Below are 13,050 nucleotides of genomic sequence, written 5' to 3'. Positions count from 1 at the left end.
AGTAGTACAGAATAATTTTCCACATCAACTGTACCTGATACCAGAGGCGAAGGCTATCACCTGGAGTACAGTGCACAGAGTACAGTGCACACAGCAGCTTATACAAGTGTATAAGCGACAGTTAATCTATGATTTTCATCCTGAATATCAATTTTAAAAGCCAAATATGAATCATATGCAGGCAGATTTCATGACTCATTGCTGCAATGGCTCTAACCACTAGTGCTGATCCTGCCTGCCATTAAGAAGTCTGGCATTCTCTCTTAGATCTGTTCCTCTGGAAGGAGGCCTTTCATGGAACTGTGCTAGACAGAGCTGAGGTAAAAAACAGTTAAATGAGAATTTAAGCATTAAACAAATAAATGTGCTATTTTGTCACATAAAGGATAAAATTCCAGGAATTTATTGCTGTATGTATGCTTAATCCATTAATTTGTCTTACAGTAGTCATGAAGTGCCGAATTGTGTGCTACATTTAACATTTCCTGTATTCCCTTCCAAATGCCAATGTACAGTGGGCGTATGAAACGATGCAGCAGCAGTCACAAAACATGGCTTGAGCATCTCTCAAGAGCTTAAAAATAAAGATTTGTGTACAAGCTGAATAACGAGATGTCAGTTAACAGGTCACTCAGCAACTTCAATAGAAATATCTTTAGGTGGAAGTTTTGCAGTGTTAAAATTTACAACAGGCTAAACATTCCCATCCCCACTGTAGTAACAAGGTATTTGCAAAGAACAAGAACTATGGTACGTAAATGTCACACGCAAGAACTGCTTCATTTCTATCAGAAGCAAAAATTGCTAGTTATAAGCAAGGACAGGCCTAGCAGGCTAAGGCCGTCAGCCTATATTAAAAACATATACCTCCAAGTTTGGCAGTGGAATTCTATTTACCACCTTGACTTTTTTTTTGGTTACATACAAGTACTCTTCCTGCCCTCCCACCACACACACTTTATAAACCCCCTTTTATTTTTATCATACCTCCGTATTATTTACAGGACTCCTAAAGATTAAGTACAAACTAGTATGAAATTAATGATAGCTTGCTCTTCAAATATGTATCCCATGGCTAAATAAATACCAAGCCAATCCAACACAGTGATCTGGAGTTATGATTCAGAAGCTTGTGTATCTGTGACTCCAGATGTTTTCTCATTAACTGTAGAGGATTCACTTGATCTGTCAACAATCGTTGCCTTAGAAGTTGGGGCAGCGTTATCCAAGGTGAGCGTAGAGGTCTGTTCTACATTTACAGTAGTGCCAGGGTTGACGGAAAAGCTTCCAGCTTGAGTAATGGAGGGAAGCAAATCTGTAGGCACTGTAGATGCCTCTGTGACCAAGGGAAGCAGAGGAACACATTTGGGTGGCATTGACAGAGGTGTTATTCCCATTAGATTCAGAGGTGGCAAGGAGGGAAGGGATGGCAAACCTAAGGAGAAAAAAAAAAAAAGGAGGAAAAAAAATAAACAGGCAGTGAGCTGCTGCATACCACAGACAGATCTGGAGAGATCCTCTGTTTGCTTAAAATTTTTACCTTCTCTAATCTCCTATTTATTCTTAGAGAGGAGGAAGCTTTTCAGGCTTAGTGTGAGCATGACATATGTGCAGCACTGACTCAGCAGGCTAGTTTCAAGCCTGACACTTTACAGATTTCAGAACTGAAGAATCAGAATAAACTCAAGTTTGCTTCTACCTCCTCAGAGGACTAGGTATTTAATGCATTAATACTGATGATTAGATTTGTCTGGCATTCACTGCAACTGCCAGAAACAAGAAGTTAACAAGAACCTTATTCCATACAAGCTTCCAATTTCTTTTTGCTTGCTCCATGTGCACCTTGAGCAGTTTTGTTTTATTCAAAACCATAAATCTAGTATTAGTTTGTACTTCTGGCATTCAGTCAGGGTGCTTTGATCTCCTTATCTAGCACACAAGGAAGCACCTTGTATTTTCTTCTACCCATAAAACTATATACTTTCATTCTTGGCACAATCTCTTTTGAGACCATAAATAGGTAATGTAAGATGAAACAACTAAACACAGACACAGGTTTAGAATTAGTTTATCTAAAGACACATTCCTCATCTACCTAATCTGAGCACTACCGTCAACCCCCATCTCAGGCAAACATTCAATCTGTCCTCTTCAGGACTCCAGCAGATGGCTCTAAATGAGACTGTCAAGGATCGTCAAGGAGAGACAAGCTATTACTGTGTTTCAGTTTGCAGAAGCACATACCAGGCTGTATGTTTTCTGGAACAATGTGTGGTGCAGGTAAATTAAGTTTGGACAGATCAGTCAGGTTGGGAAGCCCTGCTGGTAATGGCATCAGACCTAAGAGAAGAGTGGAAAAGTTACAGTTAAAAATTAAAATTGCTTTTTTCTAACAGTTTCTGAGATCTTATTGATCATTTAAAGTTATTTTGTATTGCTTTACATCTTGATTATCATTTGTACATATAAGAATGCAAATTCACCCGGATTCCAGCTTTTAAGTTGCACAGTGAAAACAGATATCTATTGCAGGAAGTCTGGACTAGCAACTACATAATCCCAACCTTTTGGATTTTTCTGAGGAAAGTAGAATCTTATTTCAAGGAATTAGTAGGTTTGCATTACAAGTTCAGGTTTTAACAAAGATAGTTATTTCACAGCAGCACTATACCAGAAGCCCTCCATTCCTAATCTGAATGGCAGAAGATAGTAATAGGATGAAAACCACAGTATTTCTCATCTCTAATATCGATTACTCTCGCGTTATTCTTTTCTACTTAGATCATAATTAAACGCTAAAATATATAAAAAAGGCAAGACAAATTAACTTTCAAAGTCAGGAAGGACTGAAAATAGAAGAGAAACATGTGATGAACACAACACATGCCCTTCCATCATTGTGTTTGCTGTTGAACATCTTTCCGCTCCTGAATTTCCCCTTTTAGAAGGGCTGCATTCCTGGGACAAGGGCTCTATTCCTACTTTGTGTTTAGCTCAGAGAAGGCTAATTCTGATATAAACTGTTGATGCTACAGTAATAAGATGGACAGAAGTCTTAAAGCAAGGCCACTGTATACAGATTTTGATTAAAAACCAGTCCTCTTTACCTACCTGTGAATTAGCCACAAAGGCTGACATAATCTGACTCAAAGAGCTTTCAGCTCAGCTACAAGCAACTTTGGTTTGAACATTTTTTAAAAATCTGAAAAAAGCTGAACTTCATACAAATTCACTCAAGTTTTAAACCTCCTATATATTCAATACTTACAATTTCACTAGTAAGGCCACGCAAACTGCAAGAAATATTCTAATAGCTTTCCAAAAAGAAATGATACTATTCAGAGAACAAGGTCAAAGGAAAATTTGCATTTGCAGATTTTGGGGAAGGGGTGAAGAGGGGGCTGGAGAAGAGGAAGGTAACAGAAGCTGAATTTCTTAGTAGTTTGCTATTTTCTCTAAGCAGTACAAGATTAAAGTTCTCTGCCCTTGTTTGCATGCACTTAGCTCCACTACACATTTTTCTATGTTAGGGAGCATACCTCCAAGCATTACTTAGAACTTTCGGACGCATCTTTATCTGCTTGTCTCATAGCATGCAAAATATAAAATATGGCTCCTTCAGCATTTTGGAATGCACAATTGAGTTCTGTACCAGTGCACCAATTACACAGTAAAATCCTATACAATCCTCATCTTACCCACTGTGAATAATTATGGAATACTAGTGCATGAAGCGTTCATTACTATCAGGAAATAATGCATACCACTTTATAGACAGACTCTTACTTTTGTTATACCAGTTTAAATTACTAAATAATTCAGAAACAGTAGCTGTGACATACAGTTCTATAGTGTTAGCCCTCTATTTATACTAGAAAGAACAATTAAGCTGAATATTAAAAAGAAGCTTCCTAAAATGGAGGTTTTATGGGTGAAAGGAATGCAGAAATAGGCAAGACGTGCCTTCTCAGATCTTTTTTCTGGCATGATGTCCCAGTGCAAAGCACAAACTGGAAATGGTGAAGTTATTTGCAATACTATTTTGCAACATACAATTTATGAACTATGGAAAGTAACAATATCATCAACTCAAGAATTGTTGTAAATAGCAAAGCTAATACCTTCCTGAGAAATCCTCAATGCTGCATCTATTGTGCAGGGGGCTCTAAAAGGTAAATGACTGTAACCTTTGTTGCCAATTTAGTCTGTGCTACAGACATCCTGTACGCATACTCTAAAAAAAAAAATCTTCACATTGTAGCGGTTGTATAGAAATCTTTAACATGAAATGTGTAAGTTGGATGTATGAAGTTACACCCTCGCGCCCCCCCAAAAAACAGTAGCAAAGACAGCTCTCTTCCCTTGCTCCCTTAAGATTTTTGTTTCAGAAAGGTTTTAAGAAATTTTACCTACTCACCTGGTAATGTAGTTGCTGGGTTAACTGGTGACACAGAGGTAAGGGACTGACTGACTTGTGGTGGTAATAATGGAACTGTTGGAACACCTGGTCGAGTATACAGGAAAACAATATTAATTTTAAGCATACAACACTTCAGCTCCCTTCCTCAAGGATTTCAAATAAATAACTGCTTACAGGAGAATTACTATTTGCCTTAACCATAAAACGTTGATGAAGAAAAACAGTATTCTAAATAATGCGCATTGCATTTCTGACAGAAGTGTTTGCAATTATTTTGTGAGCAAGTAGGGCACAATTACAGAACTCTAGCCTTTGTTGTTGAGAAAAGTTTGGGGAAGAGGAAAACATTATTCTCTCTTCTATTAAATCGTCAGAAGCATCTGTGAATGCAAAAAAGTCAGAAAATCCATGCATTTCAGAAGTCAGTTACTTCCATACTAACCTGTACTGAGAACATTACTGACAGTAGTTGAGGGTGAACTAATAGAAAGTCCTGAAAGACTCTGTTCAAGGCCTGCTGATCCAGAGGGTAATGTGGCTGAGGGATTAACTGATGACAGCTGAACCTTATTGAAAGGAAAAAAGAAAGTTACATCATTAGGCTTTATTTCCACAAGACCCAACAGAGGCAGAAAAGCATTATAACATCATAATCCATTTTTACCAACCCAAAGAAGCGACTACAACTTACCTCTGTGAAGCCATCTTTGAGGGGACTGAGAGACACACTAGGTAACTGTCCCGGGAGAGAGATTTTCTTTCCCTCTTCAAATGGGCGTGTAGGTATCCTATGCAAGTATCCATAACCAATGCCACATCCTAGGCTTTTAAAACATGAAGATTTAAAAGTCAGTGAAGTCACTTTACAACTACAAACTCCATAGCAAGCAATGCATGAATGACTTCAGACGCCAACAAGTTCCAAGGTAAGTTCTGTACAACTTCACTCTCCCTCCCTAAACGTTGCCTCATTTTCTACAGAGAAATAATCAATACAAGACAACTGAAAGTAAATTCTGTAGCTTTTAGCAATAAACATTTGGCACAAACCAAATTTCACTGCTATTTAAACCAAGCAGCTATATCAGGTATACAGCTTGAAATTCAACCCACGGTTGTTACTTGCAGTCCTCTCTCCTGGCTACTGCGCAATACTTTAAGAATATACTACAGCGTAACGACTATTCAAAGCCTGATGCAGAAAGCAACAATTGCACTTTGTGCATTTCTGCACTAGCTAATTTACTGTGTAAATACACGGCCCCCACTAGTAACTAAATCTGAATTTCAAGTAAATATACAATTTATTATAGCAGAAAAACCTTTGACATAACACTCTTTTCCTGTCTTTGTAGAAAACTTAGGCAAGCAGCTTTTAGGCTAGTCCCATCAGAAAGTTGTCCCGTGCCCCTGTAACAGATTGTCTCCTTACCTGCCTTCTCCACCCCAGGCAGAATTTGGTGTAATCACCACTTCCCGACAATTATCAGTGTCTGTGTTGTACACAAAAAGTTTTAATGGCTTTGCTTCATGCGTTTCAATAAGGGAAAAGAGATCTTCAGACTGCAAAAGGATAAAAATGAATAAAGGCTTTCTTGTCCTTATTTTATCATTTGACATTAGAATGATCATCTTCCTACTCCTAACTTTCTGTAACAGAACCCAGTAACTGCTACATGTTGCAGTTGTTGCAGTGCTGCTGTTTTATCACAAGGCCAACTTTAAAATGAGCTTCGCTAGCGCAACTCAGAAGACACGTGGCACAACCCAGATTTCAAATCTGCTACTTGAAATATTAGAAACGTTTTTGTACCCTAATACTATCTGACTTCATGAAGATGTTTAAGAGCAGTTTTTATTTCCAGAATGGCATTTAAGCACAAAGAGGCACCATGCCAGAGCTCCCTCCTCTTTGCATTAACTTACTTCCATTAGCACTGAACAGACAGAACTGGGGATGTTTCAAAAATGCCCTGATACGGTTTTTTTAGTTTTAAAAAAAAAAAAAAAATCAAAACCTTATTTTTACATACTTACCTCATTCATGACAGTATCTGCGCCAATGATATAGTCACTATGAGGTCTAAGTCCAGCTAATGCAGCAGGGGAATTTGGCTCCACTTCCTAGTTTTAAGATGAAAAGTTACAGAACACTACGTAACTGCCAGGGTGTAGCAGAACAGTCAGATGTGCACTTCACACAAGTTTTGAGTCAGACAGACAAACTGGTCAAGTTTTCAACATAATTGTCAAATAGTCACTGAACTAAAGAAACAGCGGTTAGGTGACAGTCTCTTTTGATACCCTTACGAAGAGCTCTGAGTCAAAACCATTGATTTAAATACAAGATTTGATAATACGCTCACAGACATACAGTTCTAGTTCAAAAGTCTTTCCAAACCCAAAATCAATGAAGAGAAAACACACCAATTTGATCTCATGGCTTGTGTACCCCCTTGCAAGTTACTTTTCAGTAAAAAGATAAAAAGTTTAACAGTAAGCAACAGTACGAAAAATACTTGGAAGTCCGTACGTACCAAAACATGCCATACATTTTCATTTGCCCCATCAAAGCTGCAGAAACGAATGCTCACGCCCAGCAGGCCCTGTCCACCCCACATGTTGCTGGGGGTCACTGACGTTTCTCTCAGTTCCAGCGTTTTGCTACTGTACACCAACATTTTTACAGGTTTTTCAACATTCGCTTTCAACAGGTCCTTGAGAGTGTCATTGTCTTTATTCTATGAATGTTCAAACAAGAGCTTGGTTTAGCGCTTAACACAGCAAGCATCCAGTTCTATAGCACCACTTTTGTATTTCAAAGATCCTATAAACACTACGCATCACCAGAATAGGTATCTACAGCTATTTTATAACAAGCTTCCAGTCCCTCCACAATTCTAGAATACAACTCCGGCAAAAACTTTGGATTTCACAGTAACAGGTCATACTTTCCAAACATGAAAGCACTTCAACTAAAACCTGTGATACGAAGCGCCTTGCAGCTTTGCAGGCTGCAGCCAAGAGGCTTTTCGGAATCCAGCCATACTGGTGGAAGAGCTTACCCACAGCTGTTCTTTTCCACTGCTATGATGGTTTGCCATCTCACTACAGCTCTGCTTGAAAACTTTTTCCCATGATTCCTGCCCAGCTATCAGCCTTGACAACAGCTCTTTCAATCACCCCGTTTTGACTGAAATGAGTTTGCAAGTTCTCACACAAGCAGTTTGACAGACAGAACTAGAAGGGTACTAACAGAAGCAGCTAGTGGTGGATCAGTAGGTGGCACCATCTTCTGCTGGTGCGGATGTCTGCAAGGAGCATGTCTGTCTGTGTCCTTATTCTCCAGTAAAATTTTTGATAGCATGATAACTACAGGGTGAAGGAAATTAATTTCTGATGCAGTTAGGCTTTCTCATTTTAAAATTAAGGAGAAATCTTTTATATACATTTAAATAAAACAAATGCATTGGTTTACCTACAAAAATAAGATTCTCAACATGCTGTTTATATTCAGAGTTATAAAATAGCACACTTACCAATCTTGAACCATTAATGGACACAATAAAATCAAAGAATGGCTCCAATCCAGCTCTATGCCCCGGTGAGTTTTTTTGTACCTAACAAAGTTAAACAAGAATTTAGCAAAAGCACACCAATGCCAATTCATAGATTAGACTTATATTTCTACTTGTGCAAACTACAGTTCTAGAAGCTACTGATGTTTGTATGTATTGTTTTTAAATGTTCAAGTATAATCTTTTGGACTAAAAAGTCCATCCCTTTAAAAAAAAAAGAGAGAAACATTTTAAAAGAATCAGTAATTTATAAATTATTGAGGAATGACACAACAGTAACCACACCCTGGGACAAGGACTGCTTACGAGCTGCAGCAGATTAATTGTAGATATTTATTTCAATAAATGAGATTATGGTAAAAGGACAAACTTAATGAATTCTGAGAAAGTTGGTTAAAAGGCAGTGTCTTTCCACAGAAGTACCAACATTGGATGTTGCTTTTTACCTTACACTTACTAAAGGAAAAGGAGAATCACACGGGTGTAAGCACAGGTTGTTACCTCATGATTAAACATCACCTGCTGACACTCCTGAGACACAGAAAGGCACCTGTACAACCAATGACTCATTAACATACCAACAAGATGCAAGAAAAGGGACACATGCAACGTTGCAGCCACGGCAGCTCAAATAATTCAACCATTCCACTGGGAAGAGGCCTAAGCATTGGATACACATTGCTCCTAGAAGCTTAAAGAATGCTTTTAATTCCAAATGCAGTAACTGAGAGACATTTTGCCAGTGTTGTTTTTTCACTATTACATGCATTGCTGACAGACAAAAGTAACTTCAATATGGCTATCAGATTTTTCCTACAGTCTTTGTAGTAAAGACTATCTTTCTTTATTTGTAAGCCAATTCATTTTACCCGCTGGCTTTTTCTTTTATGCACTACATTCATCTTCCAAAAAAGACCTAAAAAGAGTTACCCTTTACAGTGTGGTTTCTCGCATTCTCACATGTGTTATTCCACCCGACAGAACTGGTACAAATCTGCTAGTTTGTTCAATACTGGTGTGATTCTGCAGGAATTGAGTTTTCTTAGTATGACTCATCTAGAACAAAATATTCCAATATGGAAAAAAAAAAGCTTAATTACTACTAAAACTGTCCTCTTAGAGTCTATTTATCTCTGCCCAACATATTCACAAAATGAGAGCTTGGAAAAAAACTCAGATTACTTATGGGTAGCTTTCTGTAACAGATGCCAGAAGCTTAGAACATAAGCATCACATAACCTAAACATTCATTAAAAAAATAATAATCTGGAATCAGTAGTTCCAGAGTCACATCATATACACTGACTGCTGTCCAAGATCTGTAAAGCAGCAAAAAACTATGAAACCAACATTATCCCAAAGTAATAAAAATCACCAAGGCAGCAGTAACATCCCCAAACCCCAGATATATCATTTCTAACTAGAACTTGAAGTGTGTCTGCAGAAGTGTCTCTTCAAGATGCCTGCATGTTCCTTGGCGAGCACTTCCTACAACTGGGGTACAGATATTCTCCCTCTGCCAAATATTAACTGTAAGGAACCACAGCTCTCAATCATGAAAAGAACTTGTAGTCCAAAGTTCAATAAATCCAAACTAGTGCCTCCCTGTTACTTAGTCTGTTGGTTCAAGATGCCTCTCAACAAGCATAACTAGATAGCAAGCTGTGCACCAGCTAATAAGGTAAAAGTAGAAGTTAAGCTCCATGTCGCAAATCCTCTGACACTAGCTGCATAGAAACTCCCAGGCACATTCTGGATGTTGCTTTGACATCAGGGGACTGTCCCTAGAGCTCATTTTTAACTTTAGATATTTAAACGTTCACTAACATAGAGCTACCTCAGAACAGCCTCCACAAACAGAAATTTTAACTTATGAGAAAAGCCACAGAGAGGCTAAACTACTCTATATGAACTACCCTTCTCAAATGTAGAAAGCATTTACTTACAAAGCCGGGTACTCGAGGCCTTCCTGCCAAAGAAAGGTTAAATGAAGTTTCACGAAAGCAGAATTAAAGAACTCTGGTTTCCTATGGACATGCTCCATAATTGTATTCTCATGCTTCAAGTTTCTCTCGTAATTAAGTCATTCAAAACATCCCCTCCTCTGATGTGTTTTTTCTAGTAGTGAATGTAGGATAAGCTTGTGCTGTTTGTTGCTCTTCCCTCTGTTTAGGGAGGTGATGTGAAAATACTTTAATAACCGCTTTCTGTCTCATTCTATCACCTATTGCATGTGACATATAAGAATTTACATTTTGTGTTTTTAATGAGCCTGACATAAAGGCCTTATACCAAAATGAAATCAGCAGATGGTTTCAAAAGTTACTGGGAAAACAAGAATTTTAAAGACAGAACATGTCTTTCTAAACCTCATCACTAAAATCAGTAAACCCAAACGGATGTATTTATTCAGGTAACACATCAGATTCTTAGGACTGGATATATGTCATGACCTTGAAATTATGAAAAGCCAGACTTCATTCAGCCAGTAGGACAGCTGCAAAAGCAGTTGGGACAAGGTCCACTCTTTATTCAGAGATCTTACTCCATTTCCAAATGAACTTCTTAAAAACCCCCAAAGAACCAAACACCTACACCCTGACACAACATTCCCCCCCGCCCCCGCCCCGACCTCTGATAGATTACATCCCGAACACTGTGAACCAACAGTCACCAGTATTCAATAAGGCAATCTTTTAAAATGAGGAGCACCTACAATAAATGAGAATTACATACGTTCAGCATCCATCAGTGTCAAGCTCGGTGACACCTGGGATGTATAGATTTGGTATTCTAAGTAAATTATTTATAGTCTGCCCCAAACTGATGAAGGCACTGCCAGAGTTTCCAAGTTCCAAACGATTAGTTTGCAGAAAGCATCTTCAGATGTTGAACACCTTCCCCCAAATCCATCACAATCCCCAACATCTCCGCATGGTTTGTTTCTAAGTTGGCATCATCGGCTTTAATTGCCAGCCCAACCTTAAACAGTGACAGCAGGCATGCAAGAACTACCAGGAAGCTGCATCTAAAAGAAATCAAGCTCTTATAGTTGCATCAATCATACTTGTACCTCAGAAGGATGTAGCTGCATCCCTTCTGTCACCACATTTCCTCATGGTGCCATGCACAAGTTCAGCCACAGAAAGTCTCCTATTTCCCTAGCTTGTTTGGCTCAACATCACTGACAGAAAAGCATTTTTATGGCTGGCAGTCCCAGAAATGCAAAACAGAAGTTGCGAGTTCATTCCACATAAAAAGCCTCCTCCTTAAAGTGACATACTCAGCCCTGCACAACAGTCACACTGATCCCATACAGTTTTTATGTCACACCACCTTACCTTCTGCCAGGTACCTGCACAATTCATCACCATCACACAGTGCCAAAGGCACGACAGCTCTCTGCTCAAAGCTCTGTGGCCACGGTTCTATTCTAAGAACTACAGCAACAAAGGATAACCAGGACCTTAGGAAACACAAGGGCACAAAAACCTTCCAATTAATGATGGAAATAAATATTCCATGTATATGTACATAAACTTTAGGCCTCCTGAGCAATCTGGCTTTGTGCAGCTTTGCTGTATGCCCCAAGTAGGTATTCAGTAACCTGCCTTTGTAACTCAATAAGGACTGAGAAAGAATCAAGTAAAACACCATTTTCAACAGATGCCACTGCAGGCAAGATACTATCCATGGGAGCTTGGGAAGCCTAATTCTCTCAAAGCCAGCTGTTATTCCAGACATACAAGTTACAGACACCTGTGGGTAAATGCCATGACTTTCTAACAGGAGAGGAAGTCACTGGAACAGACCACCTGGAGAAGCTGTGCAACTGCCACCACCGGAGCTTTTTAAGAGCAAGTGAACAAAACTTCTACCAAGAACAGCGAATGTCAGAAGGCAGAAAAGGGCTGTAGGACTCTTTCAGCCTCGTACAATGCTGCAGGACTTCAGTTTCTCACTGAGATGACAGTAGGCTACCGAGCACATAGATTACACACTAATTATTTCACTTTTGATTCACTGTCGAGAATTAAACAGGAAAAAGGTTTCAAGGTCGAGACACTAATTTTAATCTGCTTTACTAAAAAGACTTCTTTTTTGGTAAACACATGAAGTTTCTCTTTGCTGAGCACCTTTCCTGACATTGCTGCTCTAAGCCTACGCACTATATATTGTATACTACACACTATAATAAGGCTGCTCAGCAACAAAACGGTCACAAATTTAAACCCCGAGTGAGCAGTGCTACCGTAAACAGAATTAGGCATGGAAACCCTGGTTTTCAGAGGCAAATGAAGGCTCTCACCACTTTCAAAAGTCAGACAACTTATACTAGTGTCCACTTAAACTTTCAGAAGCTTAGCTTCAAGCACTAAATACGCAATTTTCAAGGAGCTGAAGCTCTGAAGCTTCTTTTTTTCCACGTAAAAAATGCTTCCTAATATTTACTTTATTACCAACAGAATGCTGAAAGAAGGTTTTTTGTAGTTCTTCCACCCACTTTGTAATTGGTAATAAAATTTCATTATGTATCATGTATAAGCAATTCCTGTTAGGTCTGACAATCTATTTTATTTCTGTCAGCTATTCTAACACATTACATGGTATAACTGTATTGAATTTCCTTATGAAACACCCAGTTTTCAAGAGAAAAAGCTTTATAAGCTTTTTGTAAGAAAATAGATTCCATATATGTAGCACCAAATTTTATTTTTTCACAGAGAATTTAACTTGAGTTTTAAAAATGTGAGCCTCCCTTAAAAAAAGTAATCTCTTTATGGCAACATATTTGTATCTCTGCTACAACAAAGCAAACCACTCAAGTAAAAGTTAGAAATCTAAACTTTGGGCACTGCCTTTCAGTATCTTTTAGGGAGGACAGCACATAACACAGTAGCATACAAAGCTCTCGCAAAAATTCTTACACAGAATCATGTAAAACCTCATTAGAGATCAGTTTGGTAAATAATGATGCCATTTTTAGTATTTTTCATATTTATATAGAATCACAGATTCATTCAAGGTTGGAAAGGACCTTTAAGATCATCA

At 38.5% G+C, this 13,050-nt stretch overlaps 1 protein-coding gene across 1 annotated transcript; it reads right to left on the bottom strand.

Moving 5' to 3' along the window:
• Positions 1–390: 390 nt before the first annotated feature.
• On the bottom strand, positions 391–8,035 carry GORASP2 (golgi reassembly stacking protein 2, 55kDa). The gene is made up of 9 exons (XM_009703386.1): positions 7,960–8,035; positions 6,958–7,161; positions 6,458–6,544; positions 5,853–5,983; positions 5,112–5,244; positions 4,863–4,986; positions 4,418–4,504; positions 2,245–2,340; positions 391–1,435 (listed from the first exon to the last, which is right to left on the bottom strand). The coding sequence occupies exons 2-9, from the start codon at positions 7,099–7,101 to the stop codon at positions 1,116–1,118; spliced, it is 1,122 nt and encodes a 373-aa protein (XP_009701688.1). The 5' UTR covers positions 7,102–7,161; positions 7,960–8,035; the 3' UTR covers positions 391–1,115.
• Between the last annotated feature and the right edge of the window lie 5,015 nt (positions 8,036–13,050).

The sequence above is a fragment of the Cariama cristata genome, unplaced genomic scaffold, assembly GCF_000690535.1.
Source record: "Cariama cristata isolate BGI_N322 unplaced genomic scaffold, ASM69053v1 scaffold9947, whole genome shotgun sequence".
Taxonomy (NCBI): Eukaryota; Metazoa; Chordata; class Aves; order Cariamiformes; family Cariamidae; genus Cariama; species Cariama cristata.
The sequence above is the reverse complement of the archived record's forward strand: the minus strand, read 5'-3'. Positions and strand labels throughout refer to the sequence as shown.